General features: G+C 49.5%; 1 protein-coding gene across 11 annotated transcripts in view; it reads right to left on the reverse strand.

Annotated features, from left to right (window-relative positions):
- The window catches only part of ASPH (aspartate beta-hydroxylase), an 83,226-nt gene that overhangs the window by 51,720 nt on the left and 11,355 nt on the right, over positions 1 to 20,151 (reverse strand). For 8 of the 11 annotated variants that reach the window (XM_064170784.1, XM_064170794.1, XM_064170793.1 and 5 more), the window contains exons 2-4: positions 15,155 to 15,304; positions 13,820 to 13,864; positions 11,010 to 11,078 (exon numbers count right to left, since the gene is read on the reverse strand). In XM_064170784.1, coding sequence (XP_064026854.1) covers positions 11,010 to 11,078; positions 13,820 to 13,864; positions 15,155 to 15,304 — 264 coding nt within the window. Of the gene's footprint in view, positions 1 to 11,009; positions 11,079 to 13,819; positions 13,865 to 15,154; positions 15,305 to 17,835; positions 18,120 to 20,151 lie in introns of those variants that run through there. The other 3 variants (XM_064170787.1, XM_064170791.1, XM_064170788.1) reach the window with 3 other exon arrangements.

The raw sequence follows: 20,151 nt of genomic DNA on the forward strand, positions 1-20,151 counted from the left end.
TTAATTTCTTGAGTGGTTCTTTAACAGCTTCTTTTACTTTTATTGTCATTTTTTTCCCCAGTTTTCCATTTAAAAAAGAGGAAATGCTCAATAAGGGAACCATTCTCAGACCACAAACCATCTTGTGAGCAACTATCTAAAAGTGCTGATCAAGTCCTTCGTGTTAGCTGCTGCTTTAAACTTCTGTCATTGATTATTGAAGCCTTAAGCAGTTCAAACCAATTAGTTTGGACTTGCAGCCATCTCTCACACCATGCAGCCACTCACTGACCTCATCTGGCTGCGACTGCATCCCAGTGAAGCATTAATTTAGGACAAACCACTCCACAGAAGCATTAATTGAGGGAAAACCATGCCTCTACTTAGCCAACCTGGCCTGGAACACCTCCAGCAAGGGGGCAGCCACAACCTGTGCCAGTGTCTCACTACCCTCACTGGAAAGAATTTCTTCCTAGTCTCCAGTCTCACTCTCCCCTTTTCCAGCTTTAATCCATTGCCCCTCAGCTTATCAATACAAGTCCTTGTTAGAAGTCCCTCCCCAGCTCTCCTGTAGCCTCTTTCAGGCTGCTTTAAGGTCTCCATTAAGGTCTCCCTGGAGCCTTCTCTTCTCCAGCCTGAACAGCCCCAACAATCCTAACAAAAGAATGATTCTGACTGAGTGTATCTGGAAAGTGCAGGACCTGAAGCCCATTTGGTGCTTTGGTGTTTTGCTGGAGGCCAATTAGTCTGTGTTGCACTGAACACATTCAGAGCATCCAATAAGAATGAGATAAATTAATATATGGCAGAAATCAGCCTCAAACTGCCCTCCTGCTTGAAGCTTCTGGAGTGTTTTTAACATCAGTCCTGCCAAGAACACTAAAGGGGGAAGTTATTGAACTTTACCTAAGAAAGAGATGAAACTAAGCACAGACTGAAGCAGAAATTAAGGTGCTCAGGTCCAACTGCAATGTAGCAACAGTACCATGAAAGGCAACTCAAGGAGGGATCCACACAGAGCAAACTCTGCACAAAGAGCAGAACTTTTACTACTGAACATGCAGAACACAAACTCCTCATGAGCCAAACTGCTCTAGGATAAAAACTGAAGGTACAGCCAGACTGGATCTCTAGTTAGGAAAGCACTCACACTGCCATTAAATTACAACTGGTAGTGGAGGAAAAAAACCCCATCCCACTTGAAAATGGAGAGGAAAATGGTTTGCTGCACCATCAGCCAACAAACAGCCAGTATTAGTAAGCAGGATTATGCCCTGCACTCTGTGCTTGCCAGGCACATGCACTTCAGACAGCATCATCTGCAGCAAGCTCCACAAGAGGAGGAAAAACCACAGCCCAAATACCTTTGAGTTTAGCTTTTCTCTTGGCTACCCCTCCTGGCTCCTCACCTGATTTGTTGCAAAACATAAATAGGTTATGAACACATCTGTGATGGCCCAGAAATACAACAGTAGGTGCTTCCACTCTGCCAGGCTATGGTGGCACATTGCAGTGCTATGGAGAGAAACCAAATGCTAACTGATGAAGGGCAAAGCATCCTCAGCAACCAAACCATCACAGGACTGGGGAGGAGGAAGATGAATTGAGACAAGCAGCACATTACCAGGTGCATGCAACTTAAGATGCTGCTTGGCTCAGAGCTAGCTCAGCTCTCTCCAGCCAACATGATGCCATGTTATTATGGCCAGTATCCCAGTTTATCCCTTTGGGAATGTGCCAGCCCTCTCTCAACCCCACTAACTTAAACTTCCGCAACATTTTAGCTTAATAAACATATTCAACTCAAAAAGATCTTCAAGCATGCATGGATCATAGAATCATAGAATCAGGCAGGTTGGAAGAGACCTCCAAGCTCATCCAGCCCAACCTAGCACCCAGCCCTAGCCAGTCAACCAGACCATGGCATTGAGTGCCTCATCCAGGCTTTTCTTGAACACCTCCAGGGACGGTGACTCCACCACCTCCCTGGGATCATGTGAATTATTTCCTTACAATTCATCCTTTATCCAGCAGCAAAGATGAGGTTTTGGCAAAGGCTGCCATAATTCCACTTCTTTCCAGTTCAATACTTACTGCTTTGCTTCAAGCTAGTTAAGGCTGTTAAGGGTTTTACTGGAAAAACAAAACTAACAGATTGTGAGCTCATTCCCCAGCCTGAATCTTAATCTAAGCTTAATTAAGCTTTTATTTAGGTTATTATGCTTAGATATTTAATACCCAGTTCCCAGAAGGCAGAACAGTAAAAAAGGCTTCCCCAAAACTACAAATTGTCATGAGTCTCTCTTCTCCAATAGAATCATAGGTTGGAAGAGAGCTCCAAGCTCATCCAGTCCAACTTAGCACCCAGCCCTGGCCAATCAACCAGACCATGGCACTAAGTGCCTCACCCAGTCAATATAGCACAAAATAGTCAATAGACAAATAGTCAATAACACAAAAAGGAGCTGGACTATCACCATCAGGCTGCTGATGACATCTCTGCCCTCCTGCCTGGCTGCTGCACCACACAGCTTGGTGTGGGCAGCAAACTCAGTGCCTCTGTCCATGGCACACACAAAGATGCTGAACAAGACTGATCCCAGGACTGATCCCTGAGGGACTCTGCTTGCCACTGGCCTCCAATTGGCCATGGAGCCACTGACAGCCACTCTTTGGGTGCAGCCATCAAGCCAGTTCTGTATCCATCCAGTGGTCCAAAGTAATAGAAGGGGAACTGAGGTAGTGATGAACAGGAAACCAAACACACAACAGAAAAATAAGTACAGCTAGAGAAGAAAGGGAGACAAAAGTGCTGTCAAGCAGGAAAGTGACAAACTGCCTTTGCCATCTTATCTAAGATTATCTAAAGCCATCTTGCAGGGTTTGGGTTTGCAGGATCCAGGCAGAGGGAGGAGAGCAACACTGGAGGAGACATCTGACAAGGAATTAGGTCAGTCTAACTGGCTGCCCTGGAAAGCATTTTCTAAGGGATCCATCATTACACATTGGAGCTGTACAGGCAAAGCCAAATAAGCTTTCTAATTCCTCTAAGAGCCACTCTACAGCAAACTGCTCCTACAAAAACTAACTGGGATGACAAAACACCTTCCTGAGCTTTACACACATGCTCTGTGCACTCATTAGGGGAAGGAGAGAAGACTTAAATCCCAGAGTCACACCAAGAATCACGCACACTGGCACCCCAAAAACCAACCCAAGAGGAAAGTTATGGCAAATATCCATTTGGGGGTTTGAAATCATCAATCACCTCCTGCAATTAGAAGAGCTGTTCCCAAGGCTCTACATTATATATATATACACATCTAGGAAATCTTTATCTGCTTTATACACAAAAAATGAACTAAAACACAATAAAAACTTCATGTCAAAGTGAGAACTTTTCCATACTGCTTCATGGCAGATGAGGAATTGGCTCAGCTGATTGATTTAGAGCCCAGATTAATACCAAGCACTCTATTTCTTCCACCAAAATCCTTCCAGCTCCTTGATACTTCCCCTTGAGAACAACCTCCCCATAAAGAAGCCCCAAGTAGGAGCCCAGCTTTAGAGTTTCAGCACTGCAAGAGAAACAGATGAAGACTGTTCTCATTCAGCAAGGCAAGCACTGCAAAACACAATCAGAATCAATGCTAAGACGGCTGGAAGGGATCTGTGAGATCATCTGCTCCAACCACTCCTGCCATGCCCAGGGACACCTCTCAACTAGACTCAGCTGCTCAAGGTTTCATCCAATCTGGCCCTGGACACCTCCAGGGAGGGGCACCCACAGCCTCCCTATGCAGCCTGTGCCAGTGTCTCCCCACCCTCACTGGCAAGTATTTCTTCCTCATCTCCAGTCTGAATTTGTCCTCCTCAAGCTTCAATCCATCCCACATCACTCTGTCACTACAAGCCCCTGTCAAAAGTCCCTCCCCAGCTCTCCTGCAGCCCTTTCAAGCACTGGAAGGCTGCTGTAAGGTCTCCCTGGAGCCTTCTGCGCAGCCCCCACCTCTCTCAGCCTGTCCCCACAGGGAAGACTCTCCAAGTCTCTGATCATGCTCTTGGCCTCCTCTGGCCATGAACAGATGTAACCACCACCCATTTCAGAGCCCACTTTAGTCCCTGATGGAAGCTGCAGGACACAATTGCCAACTGCCTTCGCAGCACCAATAACTCTGGGAGCAGACAGAACTCATCCACACGAGCAATTCTGGGGTGCAGCTGCCACAAAGCACTTCCACGAGAGAAAGACTCAGCTTTACAAACCTCCATTAAAGGTCTTGACTTCAGCAAGGAATAGCAGACATTAATATCTAATTTCCAATTGGTCTTTAATATGTTCAGGGTTACATCAGAAATACATAACCACAGCTTCCCGCTTCCACCAAAGACAAAGCCAACGCCAGAACTCAAGCTCAGAACAGCCCTTGGTCGTGTGATTGTCAGGTGAAAAAGAAACAAAGGCTGAAAAAGCAGCTTGAGAACAGAACAAACCTTATCATGACACCATCAATCTTCTGCAGCTGACAGGAGCACATCTTTCCAAGCACTTGCCCAGGGAGCGCTTTGATGGCGACAGGTAGAAAGAATCTAACCTGAGCAGTGGGAGGGGGGCTGAGAAAATGATGCATTTATTCAAGTTGGAGAGAATTATCATTGCCATGTCTCTAGCAAGGGTGAGCAGAGAAAGCTGTTGCCAGGAAGCAGTCATGCCAGGGCACTGTACAGTCCAAGCTGGTACAGAACACTTGAGGTGATGTTGGCTGGGAGGACAAACGTCACCGGGTTAACAGCAGAGGTTATTAGACTGAGCTTGGTTAAGCCCTGGGCACAAACTGAAGCACACACAGAAACCAACCACACAAAGGCAGGTACAGGTTTTATTCTACATATTTACACAGCTGGGGAGGATTTCTCATCCTGTCACCCAAAATGAAAGGTCACTGAGAAGCTTGCAGCTAGTGAGACTACATTGCATGGCTGGCTTGAGTTCAAGCTTTAGAGCGTCCGCTTGGGAGTCTCCCCTCAAGGCCATCAGCTCCTGCCACATTTAAGCCTGATGGTTTCAGGGACATTTTCATTGTCAAAGCCAATCGAATTAGTCTTTCAGTCACTGGTTCTGCAAATCCAAAATGACACAAGTCTTTTTGCCCTGAACCCCTTCATTCTGTGACGTCCCATCGACATCATCTGCGGCTTCGCTCTCTTCTTCTTCTAGTATCTCAAAAGGAGTCAATACATCATAGAGAAAGGAGAGAAAGCCATAAAACCAATCTGAGCTTTCCTCTGCTAAAATATTAAGGACTTCCTCAAGGGAATCAATATTCTCATTACTGCCATCTTTGGTCAGGCCTACACAAGAATAGAGGAAAGAGAGAGAGGGAGAGAGAGAGGGAGAGGGAAGGAAAAAAAAGAGACAGCAGTTAGGTGGAAAGAGGAAACTGTACAAGGAGGACCTGTGAGAGACATCAGCCTTTACAGGACTGCTAATTAGGAAACAGAAAGGTGTTAATGAAGTTGAACCTTTCAAAGCACAGACTGCAGTTTGCACAACAAACATGCACAGTACTCTGCCAAAAGGGGCATCTTTGCTTTCCCTTCTCCCTAGCCCTAAACCCAACTCCCATTTAGACTCAATTTCCCTGCCAGGGCATTTTACCTTTCTCTCATTCATTCTTCAACAAGAATCCTCCATCACTTAAAAACATCCAATTGCCCTTTTTATTTTTGTTCAAATAAACCATCAGGTTGATATTTGAGAGCTTGCAACTGACAGCTGAGAGCAACACTGAGAAGCAAATGGTACTGAACCAAACTCATCACAGACATCCCAGGCAGAATGCTGATTTTGCTTACAAGTGAGGATGTGGGTTGCTGGGGTTGGGGTGGGGAGGTGGGGGGGGATTGTTTTGCAGATTGTGTGCTTGTTTGGGGGTTTTGACCTGCTTCCCAAAGGTTTTTATTCTATGGTATTTGCTTTGTATGATGTCCTTGACCCTGAGGAAAGCTGGGGATGCAAAGAAGGCCAGGGGAAAAGGACCAGGCAGCCAATAGAGAGTCAGAGAATCGTAGAACCAGTCAGGGTTGGAAGGGACCATAAAGATCAGCCAGTTCCAACCCCCTGCCATGCCCAAGGACAGCTCACACTAGAGCAGGCTGCCCACAGCCTCAGCCAGCCTGGCCTTAAGCACCTCCAGGGATGAGGTTTCCATCACCTCCTTGGGAAAACCCTGCCAGGCTCTCACCACCCTCATGCTCAACAACTTCTTCCTAACATCCAGTCTGAATCTCCCCATTTCCAGCTTTGTTCCATTTCCCCCACTCCTATCCCTACCTGACAGCCTCAAAAGTCCCTTCCCAGCTTTCTTGTAGCCTCCTTCAGGTACTGAAATGCCACAATAAGGTCACCTGGGAGCCTCCTCTTCTGCAGCCTGCACAGCCCCAACTCTCTCAGTCTCTCACAGCAGAGCAGCTCCAGCCCTCTGCTCATCCTCCTGGCCCTTCTCTGGAAGGGTGTGTGAGCTGTAGAGAACATCTATAGCAGGCTGAAGACAGCTGAGATGGTCAGAGCAGTTTAAAAACAGCTCACAACTTCTCAACCCTGATACCAAGACTTGCTAGAGGCCCCACTCATCTGGCTGGGGGTTGTAAAAGACAAACAAGCCATGATCCATGCTCATTTGTTCTTCCTCTTAGGTTTGTTTTCCCTTGTTAATTAAAATCACTGCTTTGCAGTTATTAATAAGTGACATTTTGACTCTTCCATTCATAGAATGGGTTGGGTTGGAAGGTACCTTAAAGATCATCCTGTTCCAAACCCCCTGCCATGGGAAGGGACACCTCTCACTAGCCCAGGTTGCTCAAGAGCTCATCCAATCTGGCTTTGAACACCTCCAGGGAGGTTGTGGAGCTCAGAAGCACCCAATGTGATCAGAGATCACATAGGCACATTGGGCAACTTGTGCCAGTGTCTCACCACCCTCAACCTGTGCCAGTGTCTCACCACCCTCAGTCTAAAGAATTTCTCCCTAATCTCCAGTCTAAATCCGCCCTCCTCAAGCTCCAATCCATTCCCTCTCATCCCATCACTACAAGCCCATGTCAAAAGTCCCTCCACAGCTCTGCTGTAGCTCCCTTCAGGTACTGGAAGGCTGTTCTAAGCCCTCCCTGGAGCCTTCTCCTCTCCAGGCTGCACAGCCCCAGCTCTCTCAGCCTGTCCCCATAGGGGTGGTTTTCTCCAGCCCTCTGACAGATGTCAGTTAGCTTTAAAGCAGGAGATGGAGGAATTTCCCTCCCTAACCAGATCAAACCTTCACTTATGCTGGTAGGAGAAGCAGAAGTGTGGGCTTAAGGGTGAAGACAGATTGCTGAGACATCAACTCCAGTGAAGGTGTTGCACATGCAGGCTACAGAGCAGCATTAGGTGCAGGTTAATGAAGCATTCCATAGAGGAGCCCATGGTAGAGACACTGACCACATTCCCAGGTGGTTTTTTCCTTACAGCACACTGTGAAAGCACCAATGATAATTCTGAGGAACCTTCCAAGGCCATGATGTTGCACATCCTTGTACCTGGATGTCCAGAACCTCTAGAGTCTGTCTCTTTAATTGTTCACTGGACAGCTCACAGGCTTTGAGACTGAACAGCCTGAATCCAGGAGGCACTCAAGGGATAATCAATGCCCTTCTCCAACTTCTTCCATGGCTTAGCTCTACAAAAATCAAATTGCACAGACTTTACTTTGTGCACAGCAGGCAGGCAGCACTCTCATTTCTCTTCCAAATTTGGCCCAGGGTGATAAAGATAGAAAGCAAAGTGAATATGTTGACTGAAGCATTTAAAGGATGGAAAGCTGAATCTAAGAGAAACAAACAAATGGATCCTAAAGGCAGAAATGTTTGCACCATTCTGCTCTGCTGCAAGCTGGCCATGGGGAAAAAGCCAAACTAACCAAAAGCAGAACAAACCCAGAGCTCACAAAGGACCCCAAGGTTTAGGGCTACAGCATTTCTGTGAGCTGATGAAGAAGCACACAGGAGCAAGCTCCTGTTCCTGCACCGAGTCAGAAAGGGGACTCTTGGGCAAGCACCTCTGTAAAATCATCACAGATTGGCTGAGCTTGGAAGAGACCTGAAATATCTCCTCCAAACCCCCTGCCATGGGGGAGCTTTGTCCAAGGCCTCATCCAACCCGGCCTCCATCACCTCCAGGGAGGGGGCACCCACAACTTCTCTGGGCAGCCTGGCCCAGTGTTTCACCACCCTCACTGCAAACAACTTCATGCCAAGAACTTAAGGTCCAGCAGGATGCAGTAAGTGAAGACATGGCTGGGGCCAGAGGTGTTCTTTGATGCTCGAGTGTGGAGCAGCAGTGAGAGGACCGCTATGAGCTTCCCAAAGACAGAGGCAACCTCTTGTGAGGGTCTCTGCTGACCTGGAAGGCATTGCACAGGGGAAGGGCAAAGGCAGGTGGGGAAGGGACCTGCCTTGAAGGACACTTCTTGCACATGGGCTGAAAATGATGCAGATACCTCATGGGAGTTTAATCATCAAACCTCCTTTAACTGAAACAAGTATAAAGAAGAGATCATCATTGCCTATAGGTACAAGAAACAAAACCCAGGAGAATGAAGATGCATGAGGAGAGTGCCTAAGGAGCACAGGAAACTGCTAAGCCACCAGCAGCTAACCCACTCCTGCAAATGGAAAAGGACCTCAGGCTGGCAGAAGCACTTCTCAACATTCACTTCAGCTCAGTTTGTCTTTATCATTCACATGGCAATTAAATCTTTACACCTATAGCGAGACCTGAAGACTGTGGAAGTGGCTGACACAAAACTGCTGGACATCCCAGAATTTCAACACACAGGGGGTTAGAAACAGCTAAGGAACAGGAAAGAGAAAACCAGCATATGACTTCCTAGGGTGACATTGCAGAGCTGCCTCCTTTGGAAGTCAGTATCAAGCTTGCAGAGAAAATGGTAGTTTGACCTAAACACCACCAGAGAGAGGTTTGAGTCGGAAGGGACCTTTCAAGGTCATCCAGCCCAAGCCCTCTGCAGCCAGCAGGGACATCTGCAACCACAGCAGACTGCCCAGAGCCCCAGACGACCTGACCTGGAATAGTTCCAGGGATGAGGCAGCTCCTGCCTCTCTGGGCAACCTGAGCCAGGCTTTCATCACCTCCAGTGTGAAAAATTCTTCCTTCTCTCTGGTCTAAATCTCCCTCTTTTAGTTTCAAACCATCACCCCTTGTCCTGTCAGAACAGGCCCTGCTGAAGTATCTGTCCCCAACTCTCTTACTGGCTCCTTTTATGTCCTGAAAGGTCACCAGAAGGTCTCCCTGGAGCCTTCTACAGGCTGAACAACCTCAACTCTCAGCTTGGCCTCACAGCCCTCCCATCAGTGCTGTGGCCTCCTGTGGCCCTGCTCCAACAGATCCCTGTCTCTGCTGTGCTGCTGACTCCAGAGCTGCCCCCAGCACGGCAGGGTGGGGGGGGTCTCAGCAGAGCAGAGGGGCAGAATCCCCTCCCTGCCCCTGCTGCCCATACCACAGGGCCAGCAGGTCAAGGGAGGCAGTTTTGGGAGGTGAGATCCTTGAACTTCAACGAGATTAAATCACATTCTCTAAGCCTGCATTCAAAAATAACCACACTTACACTTCACCCACGACCTTCTGACATCCCATCTGAAGTGTGAGGCTTACATGCATGATAAGGCCAACTCCTAATAGCAACACTGTCACACACTGGCACAATTCCCAGCAGGATCAACTTGTCTAAGCCAGACACGAGGCAAAGCAGCAGCACCTTCCCAGCTACCCCCCTGGCAATCTGCACCCTGCCAGCATCACCCAGAGGGGATTGATAACCACTGTTGATGCTATTGTTTTTTACACTACATAACAGACAAAGGTTAGAGTTATAACGATCCCAAGTGTTCTCTTAGGCAGCATGATGAATTAACACCCAATTTGCAGCTCTGGAGCCACTCAAGAGTACTTGGGAGATTCTTTAGGGTGTCTCTCACGTTCAGCAAGCTGGGGCAGTGATGCTGAGTGCATAGCTGATCATCAGCTAAAAAGGGGTTAAATAAATGAACTCCCTCCCCAAAGAAAACAAAACCCTTGTTTATTTCTGCACATTAAGTGGGGAGAAAAAACTGAGGAGAAACTGATTTTTAAGGAGTTTCAAAGAGCAGAGCAGAGCATCCTGCTACACTCTTGATACACTGCAGATAGATTTAAGGCATTTCACTCTGCTCTCTTTCTGGGCTCCACAACCTCCCTGGGCAACCTGTGCCAGTGTCTCCTCATCTTCAACCCGTGCCAGTGTCTCCCCACCCTCAACCCATGCCAGTGTCTCCCCACCCTCAACCTGTGCCAGTGTCTCCTCATCCTCAACCTGTGCCAGTGTCTCCCCACCCTCAACCCATGCCAGTGTCTCCCCAACCTCACTCTGAAGAATTTCTTCCCAATCTCCACTCTAAATCTCCCCTCCTTAAGCTTCAATCCATTCTCTCTCATCCTATGACTACAAGCTCTGGAAGAAGTGCCTTCCCAACTTCCCTGTAAGGCCCTTTCAGGTCCTGGAATGTTACAGCTACTGGTCCTGGAATGTTACAGATGCAGGTCCTGGATATTGCAGCTACAGGTTCTGGAATGTTACAGATGCAGGTCCTGGAATGTTACAGATTCAGGTACTGAATGTTACAGCTGCAGGTCCTGGAATGTTACAGATGCAGGTCCTGAATGTTACAGCTGCAGGTCCTGGACGTTACTGCTGCAGGTCCGGGACATTACAGCTGCAGGTCCTGGAATGTTACAGCTGCGGGTCCTGGAATGTTACAGCTGAGGGTCCTGGATGTCAGAGATAGAATCCTACAGTTTACACCATGATAAGCCTCACCACAGCTCTGGCTAAGTTCTCCAAGTCAAAAAGCACAGGAAGACTGCTCTGACAGCAAACCAACCCAGAACACAGATGTGCCAACTGCACTACACAGATCATTCCAGCTGTGTTGGTACTTGCCTAGCAACACTTTAGCATCTTCCACATCAAAATCTCCATCTCCATCAGCATCATATATCCCGAGCTTGCCTGAAAATGCAAAGAGAGGAAGAAGAGGGAATTAGAGACAGAGCAGTTTGCCTCCAGCAGCGCTCTCCAGACGCCGCGGCTGGCTGCCAATGCTCACTTGTTAGCAGTCACCCTTCCTCTTCTTCACCATGTTTTAAAGTTCCAGGAATAGAAGAGGAATGTTTGCAGTCCCTGCCTGCATTTGCTAGAGTTGAGGCTGGGCACAAGTCAGGCTTTTCCCCCCAGATTTGTTTTGGTGCTTGCAGGTTGAATACCAACATGTAATTCATTTGCTGTGCTTTATGCAAGCAGGCTTTGGACAGAGCAAAATCCAAGTTCCTGAGGAACATCCAATGTGTCTGAGGGAGAAGATGTAATAAACCAAGTTTGAAGCCATCAGCCCTCATCCTGTCACTCCATGCTTTTGTACAAAGTCCCTCTCCAGCTCTCTTGCAAATCCTAGAGGTCTCCTTGGAGCCTTCTCCATTCGCTGCAGCCAAAATAAGTTGCCCATCCTTCTATCAAGCCTCTGTGTTCCAATTCTCTGCTCCTTGCCATTCTAAGTCTCAGCAAAACAAAAGACAGGGGCATCATTTTTAACATCAGGTGAGGAGAAGGCAGTAACCTTCTTATGAACACCTCTGGAACATTCATAGGACCACAGAAAGGTTTGGGTTAGAAGGGATCTGAAAGATCATCATCTAGTTCCAACCCCCTGTCATGGGCAGGGACATCTGCAAGACCAAGCTGCTCCAGGCCTCACCCAACCTGGGACCTTTGAACACTGCCAGGCTTGGAGCCTTCACAACTGTGCTGCTTTGAGGCTAACTGGAATATTTTAATGAGAGACATTAGGCTGTGCAAAGGAAACAGTGGTGCTGGCTGCTGCACTCACAGGCTTGCTGGCATGTGTAACAGCAAGGACACAAACACAGATAAGACAGAGAGTCTCTATCTGTTGGAGTCAGTGTCTATATTTTCTCCCTGGGCTGCTCCTGTGTAACCCAATTAATCCTTCTGCTTCTAACCCCCCTTGCCAATCCTTGCAGCTCACCTTGCACATAAGGCAGACTTTGGCATAAGGTAGAGGGCTGGAAAGAAGGTGGAAGGGTGGTTGGGAGCCCCTGCTGGGCACTCTGGTTTCTGGGAGGGCTGTTGTGTGTCTGTATTACCTTTACCTTGTCTATTCCTGTCTGTAGCTGTAGATATTGGAACTGTCTGCCTGTGCATTGTGCTAAGCTGGGGAGATAAAGCTTCAGTCCTTACTTCCAGCCAGCTGAGTCTAGCCTGGGTGATTTCATAAGAGTTGGGGGGCAGCTAACTCCCAAACCATGACAACAACTTCTCCAGGCAACCTGTTCCAGTGCCTCACCACCCTCGTGGGACAGGCTTTCTACCTCACCTCTAACCTAAATCCAGCTTCTTCCAGTTTGAAGCCATCATCCCTCATCCTGTCACTGCATGCTTTTGTACAAAGTCCCTCTCCAGCTCTCCTGCAAACGTAGAGGTCTCCCTGGAGCCTTCTGTGCTGGTTTGAGCCTAGCTGGGATATTCTGGTGAGAGGAATTAGATGCTAGGCTGTGAAAAGGAAACAGTGGTGATGTTTGCTGCTCACAGGCTTGCTGAGCTGGATAAAAACAGCAACACAAACACAGACAACACAGAGTCTCTCTCTGGCTATTGGGGCTGCACTTCTCTCTCTAACCCAACTTGCTGCCTGACTAATCCTTCTGCTTTCTAACCCCCCTGGCCAACCCTCCAAACTCACCTTGAAGTGAGTCTGGGGCAAGGCAGAGGGGAGGAAGGGCGGTTGGGAGCCCCTGCTGGGGACTGGTTTCTGTGTTACTATTTTAACTTGTCTATTTCTGTGTGTAACTGTAGATACACATAGTAAACCTCTGCTTGTGTATTGTGCTAAGCTGTACATAGAGCCTCATTCTTCACATTGCCAGCAGCTGAGTCTGCTCTGGGTAACCTGCTTAAGTGTGTGGGGGGCAGGTAACACCCAAACCATCACACCTTCTCCATTCACTGCAGCCAAAATAAGTTCTCCATCCTTCCAGAGGTGCCTACCACACCTCACTTTTGAGTTTTGAAACTGCAGCTCTACCAGACCTAAGAACATGCAAAAAGAGAACCCAGTTTCTACTCAAGGAAAGCATTTTTAGCACAGAATCCAGGTTTAGAAGTGCCCTGGGATCAGCAGGGCAGTAGAGAGCTGCCTAATTAATTCTGATAGAGTCCTGACCCAACTTTTAATAACAGAAAAACTCTGCACAGTTTGCAGCAGAGCTCCAAGTCCTCACACTTTGCCAGTTTATTCTCCCACTTGCTGTTCTCTACATGAAAGCAGAACTTGGACTGCCATTAAAATAAGATTTGGGTTTGAATGTGGTACTCAGAAAAAACAGTTATGAGGAAGGAAAAGATCAGGTTTAAGTACAGGTATAGAACAGACAAGATAAAAATGAGGCCATCAGCATCATACAGAAGCAATCAGAAAGGCTCATGGGAAAGGATCTTTGTTGGTTTATGGTTTAACACAGAGGAGAGGTGGAATAAATGTTAACTCTCTAGAAAATCAGGATTGAGTCATCCTCAAAAGCATGAAGAATGAGACAGATGAGAAATGGCTCAGTAGAAAAACAAAAGCTCAGTCTCTACAGAATTAAATACACACCAGAAAAAAAGAAAAGGCAAAGCAAAAAAAAATATGTTCAGCCAAGGGACTGCAAAGCAAATTCATTTCTCCAGCATCCTACCTTGTAGGACCTCTGACAAGTTATAACGGAAATCCTTTGCCTTGGCTGCATGCATGGTAAAAACACAGAGACCATTAATGGCATCCCAGAGCCAGCTCCCTGCACAGCAGCTGCTCTCCAGGGCAGCCCACACATTGACCAGCATCAGAGAGTCAGAGAACCAGGCAGGTTGGAAGAGAGCTCCAAGCTCAGCCAGTCCAACCTAGCACCCAGCCCTGCCCAACCAACCAGACCATGGCACTAAGTGCCCCAGCCAGGCTTGGCTTCAACACCTCCTGCCACAGCGACTCCACCACCTCCCTGGGCAGCCCATTCTAGTGCCAATCACTCTCTCTGACAACAACTTCCTAACAACATCCAGCCTAGACCTGCCCTGGCACAGCTTGAGGCTGTGTCCCCTTGTTCTGTTGCTGGCTGCCTGGGCAACCTGTGTCTCACCACTCTCACCCTGAACAATTTCTTCCTTATCTCCAGTCTAAATCTTCCCTCCTCAAGCTTCAATCCATTGTCTCTCATCCTAGCTCTACAAGCCCTTGTCAAAAGTCCCTTCCTGGCTCTCTTGTAGCCCTTTTAAAGGACTGGAATTGAGGTCATTCAACAGCTCATTGATGGGAGGGTGTGTGGTCAGTTGTGCTGACTCTGCAGGCAGCCCAGGCCAGCACAGCAGTGCTTTAACTGCCATTAGCTGCCACTAGGCTGCCACTTCCAACCACTGCTGCAAGCTCCTGAGAGCTTGAATCAAATCAATGTCAGATTTAGCTGGCACCAAATGAGCTGCAGCAAACATGTCACAGGCCCAGACAGATCTGCCCTTGGAGATTTCATTCTTTCATGCATGCAGGATTTTAATGACCTTTTACAGTCACAGGAGGATCTCATTTTAGCATCAGAGGTCCACAGAATGGGTTGGGTTGGAAGGGACCTTAAAGCTCAGCCAGTTCCAACCCCCCCTGCCATGGGCTGGGACATCTCCACCAGCCCAGGTTGCTCAAGGTCTCATGCAATCTGGCTTTGAACACCTCCAGGGAGATTGTTGAGCACAGAAGCACTCAATGTGCTCAAAGATCACATTGGGTGCCTCTGTACTCCACAAACCTCCCTGGGCAACCTGTGCCAGTGTCTCACCACCCTCACTGGCAAGAATTTCTTCTACTATCTAATATCACGATAGAGTCCAGCACTAAAACACACTTTCTGAACTGCACTGCTTGTTCCTATCATGTAGATCACTTGCAAACACTGCTGCAGTCCAGTAGGCTTTCTAGACATTCAAAATGGTCTCCATTTACTACAGATCATATTAGTTAGAAGCATCTGAAGGTCTAAAATTCTTACCTAGGACTTCTTCATAGTCTACCAGTTCAAACCAGACAACTGCTACCGATGTCCAAACTCCCAGCAAAGCAATCACCATGAACCAGGTGAAAAATGAGCTTCCAGAGAACCCATCTTTCTTTCCATTCTTGCTTCCTCCATGCTTAGTCTCTGTGAAAACAGGGGGGAAAAAAGACAAACATGAAGAAAAAAGGATTTGTGTTAAGAATTAGAAAATTGTGGCTGAGGATATAATTAGAAATCCTCTTTATGGCTACACAGGAGAGAAGATGCTGGAAGAACACTTTGAACTTCACAGAATGGCTCAGGTTGGAAAGGATCTCAGAGGGCATCTACTTCAACCTCCACACCAATGCCCAGGGACACCTCTCAGATGGACTCAGCTGCTCAAGGACTCATCCAGCCTGGTCCTGAACACCTCCAGGGAGCAGACAGCCACAGCCACTCTGGGCAGCCTGTTCTAGACACTCACCACCCTCACACTGAAGCACTTCTTCCTCAGCTCCAGTCTCACCCTGCTCTGCCTCAGCTTCAAACCATTCCCCCTTGGCCTGTCTCTAGACACCCTCATGAAAATTCTCTCTGCAACCTCCCTGTAGGATCCATTCAGTTACAGGCAGGCAGCTCTGAGGTCCTCCTGGAGTCTTCTCCAGCTCCCTCAGCCTGTCCTCACAGCAGAGCTGCTCCAGCCCTGGGATCATCATTGTGATCCTCCTCTGAACCCACCACTGTCACTTGCTCTCCATGTCACTGTGAACCAGGGTGGGGAGCTGAGTGAGTAAAAGCTCCATAACCAACCCATCTCCCAAATCCCCCCAGGCATTCATCCTAACAGCTCAGCTGGAAATCCCTGCCCCTCCTCCCCTTCCCTCCGCGTTTACACAGAGCTTAACATTTTTGAGATGCTTTGCATCGGTGCCAGCAGAGCTCAAAGTGCCACCAGAGGGCAACAGGGCCAGCAGCCACAGACTGCAGGGTGAGCCCCAAAGCTGGTCCGAAGAGAGCTGACAGAGCCCACATGAATATCCAAACTGCCTGAGCGGGCTCAAAGATCTAAACCACTGCAAGGTTGAGAGCCAAGTTCAGACCCTCTGCCAACTAAGTATCTCCCCTGGTAGCACAGGAGGCTCCACCTCAGCACAAGGGGGAACTACTTGACTGGAAGTGTCCAAGAGCCCTGGCACAGGCTGCCCAGAGACGTTGTGGAGTCTCCTTCTGTGGAGCCTTTCCAGGCCTGTCTGGATGTGCTCCTGTATGCCCTGAGCTGGATTGTGTGGTCCTGCTCTGTCAGGGGGCTTGGACTCGATGAGCACTTTGGGTCCCTTCCAAGCTGTGAGCCTGTTGCTCTGAAAGAGAGGTTCACTACAGGCTGCATACCTTCAGACTCCAACCCCATGGGACAAAGAAGTAAAGGACTCATGGATATGTAGAATGGTTTAGACTGGAAGGGACCACAAGGATCAGCCAGTTCCAACCCCCCTGCCATGCCCAAGGACACCTCACACTAGAGCAGGCTGCACACAGCCTCAGCCAGCCTGGCCTCAAACACCTCCAGGGATGAGGCTTCCATCACCTCCTTGGGAAAACCCTTCCAGGCTCTCACCACCCTCATGCTGAGCAACTTCTTCCTAACATCCAGGCTGACTCTCCCCATTTCCAGCTTTGCTCCATTCCCCCCAGTCCTATCCCTCCCTGACAGCCTCAAAAGTCCCTCCCCAGCTTTCTTGTAGCCCCTGTAAGACCCTGAAATGCCACAATAAGGTCCCCTGGGAGCCTTCTCCTCTCCAGCCTGCACAGCCCCAACTCCCTCTGTCTCTCCTCGCAGCAGAGCAGCTCCAGCCCTCTGCTCATCCTCCTGGCCCTGCTCCGGACCCCTTCCAGCACCTCCACAGCCCTCTTCATGGCGAACAACTTCTTCCTAAGGTCTAACAAGGAAATTCTGCCCCACAGCCAGCACTCAGCACACACAGTGATCTGGTGTTATTCCTCAGCTCACGGGAAAGGCTCAGGGCGCTGGGGAAGCTCTGCCCCGCAGCCGAGGCTGGCAGGCAGGGCGCGGACGGGAGTTGCGCAACGCAACCTGCGGGCGCAAGCTGCGCAGCTGCCCCTGCGCCCGGGTGTGGGGGCAGACCCCTGCCAGGGCTGCCTCGGAGCTCCTCCCGAGCGGAGCCCTCTGCCTGCACAGGCTGCAGAAGTAGGTCACTTGCCATATCTGGTAAGCCTCTGCTTCCATCGCCAGATGTCTCTCTGCAGACATCAGAGAGCCTCAAAGCAGGCTCCGTGCCTGGGCGCCGAGTCCTCAGGCGCCCCACGCCCCCCCCCCACCCCACGCTGAGTAAAGAGAGAGCAAATCCGTTCTCCTCTAGCTGATAGTAAGAGCTGCTGGTACTGGGACAAGGCTGGAGCCTCCTGCCGAAGGCAAAGCCTCTCACCCGGTACCGGCTGCTCTCCTCCACCCACTGCGACCTCACAACTCAGCACGAACGTGGGAAACCTCTGCTCCAGAGAACACTGCATCAGACTTCAACGGATTAACTGGCTCCAGAGGCAGCCTGGAACAGCAAAGTGACCAGAAAACACCCCCCACCCCCCCACCCCAGCCACTCGCTTGGCTGGCTGGAGAATCAGAGCCAGGCAGCAGGTGCAGCCATGCCCTTCCCTGCGGCTCCCTGGTTAGGTACCTGTGTCATCAGCCATAACATCAGTGCTCCACTGGCGGACAGCGAGAGAGGGCTGAGGGCTCCACAGGCAGGCGGAAGGCAGAGCAGGGAAGGCTTTCTCCTCGCTGTAGCCCCGCGGTGGGAGCAAGCAAGCCTCCTAAAGACAGCTCAGCTGCCACCCGAAACTGGACCCAGGAGCAACTTCTCTTCCAGAGCTATTTCTGGAGCAGCTATCTATCCTCAGGAGCCAAATGCTTTTGAGAACTCATATGGCAAGCTAGTTCTGACGACAATCGAACTCACTCCCTCCTCCTCCTCACGCAGCATCCTGGGTAGCTGATCCCTTCCCCTCCCCTTAATCCTCCAAACGCAGAAGCCAATGAGACGGAGCGCACTGGGCAGGAGTATTGCTGCTGCAATTTATGCTCCAGTGCCTGAGCTCTAAGGACATTAAATCCACCAGCACATGCTGGAACACATGTCTGGACACAGCAACTTTGCCTGCTTGCATTTGGTAGGTTGGCCCTGGCCCAGGGCTGTTTCTCCATGTTGGCATCCCTCTGCCAGGCTTGCCGAGGAGCCTGCACAGGCTGCTGGAGTGCAACTCCACAGCTATTTTAAGAAAAAAGAAGTCAGCTCATTTCTGAGGTGGAGTTTGGAGCCTTCTCAAAGAGCTACTTGAAAGCAGCTGCACACGTTCTGGCCAAAGCATGTGGTCTCCTGGGACACCTCACCTTTGTGCCCAGCAGACCCGAAGGAGGGCTAGCACTGGTTTTGCCAAAGCAAAGCTTCCCTAGAGAGCTGCACCAGGCATGGGTCCTGCTGGGAGCCAGACTAGAGCTGATCCTGCTCACTGCTGGCCCTCCCCAGCTCAGCCTCTGCTCCCTGAGGCACTCTCTCCAGCTCAGGGCAGCTTTGCTCAGCCAGAGGCTGCTGCTAGCAGGGAGAAGCTGATGGGGACAGTTCCTGCCAAGGGCTGTGCTGCACAAAGCCTCTGCCTCACACTTGCTCCTGGGCACACCAAGGGCACTGACACAGCTTGAGCCCCAACTTGGGGAGGAGCAGACAGGACAGGAGGCCCTCAAGTGCCCAACAAGAGCTTGCAGCCCATGGATGGCATCTTCAGGAGAGAGCTGAGGGATCCCCAGGGTCAAGCCTCTTCTTCCCTGGCCTTGTCCCAGGAGGACTCTGTCCCTTCTGTCTTCCATCCTGATCCCCCTCTTCCTGAATCCAGTTCCTATCTGCCATGGAGTCAATCTGGGACTTGCACCCAGCAGTAGTGGTGCCAATGGTGCCCTCATTGCCATCAGGGGTTGGGTTCCACATTGGTTTGTGTCTCTATCCTATGGCATTGTTCTTCTTTCCATCCCAGCTGGCTTAGTTTCTTTCCCACCCCATCATTCTGTCTCCTTTCTTCCCTTTGGAAGGCAGAGAGGTTCCTGGAGAGCCACTGGGAGCCAGCCCAGTCCTGACCATGGGCAGACACACACCACAAAAAGCAGAACATTTCCTGAAGGAGCAATCCACTCTTCAAAGAAGCATCACAAACCTGACTGCTTGGTTGGTTTTATTGTGAAGCCAAAGCAAAGCAGAAGCAAAGAAAGAAGCCAGCAGTTCTTTGCTCTCTGAGAAAAGCAGTTCACAAATTAAGGACAGAAAACAACCTAATGAGAATCTCTGTCCTGGGAGGCTGCTCCTCTTGGCAAGATGGCAAAGGCATTTTCTCCAAGCACAGCACAACACTGAATGCTGCTCCCAGTGCTGGCTCAGTGCACTTTGGAGAGAGCAGCTGTTTGCCACCAGAAGAGCTGCTGCTGTGAACAGCTCTCCTCTGGAGTGCTCTTTATCTCATGGTGGCTGCTGAGGCCAGAGGAGCTAAACACTGAACACAGAGAGAAATGTGCAATGAAAACCCTGCAGCTGCACCTGCTTCTCTCTTCTGTCCAGGCCAGAGGATGAGCACTTTCAGAAGCCATTCCAGTGTTGTCCAAGCTGGGGTTTGCCTTTTGCTTGTTAGGATGAACATTCTTGTGAATAGTTCTTCAATTTGGAGTTGTTACAAGGGGAAAAAAATTAGCCCCAGATGTGCACACAGCTTAAATAACTAAGAACAACATTGCTGAAAACCTGAGAGTCATATAATGAATGGTATATAAGGTCCTGCATCTGGTCAGTGCAATCCCAAGCACAGCTCCAGGCTGGGTGGGGAATGGCTGAGAGCAGCCCTGAGGAACAGGACCTGGGGGTCTGGGGTGAGGAAAAGCTCCACAGGAGCCTGCAGTGTGAGTGCAGCCCAGACACAACCCTGTGCTGGGCTGCAGCAAGAGCAGTGTGGGC

This window comes from Pogoniulus pusillus, chromosome 34, assembly GCF_015220805.1.
Source record: "Pogoniulus pusillus isolate bPogPus1 chromosome 34, bPogPus1.pri, whole genome shotgun sequence".
Classification (NCBI taxonomy): domain Eukaryota; kingdom Metazoa; phylum Chordata; class Aves; order Piciformes; family Lybiidae; genus Pogoniulus; species Pogoniulus pusillus.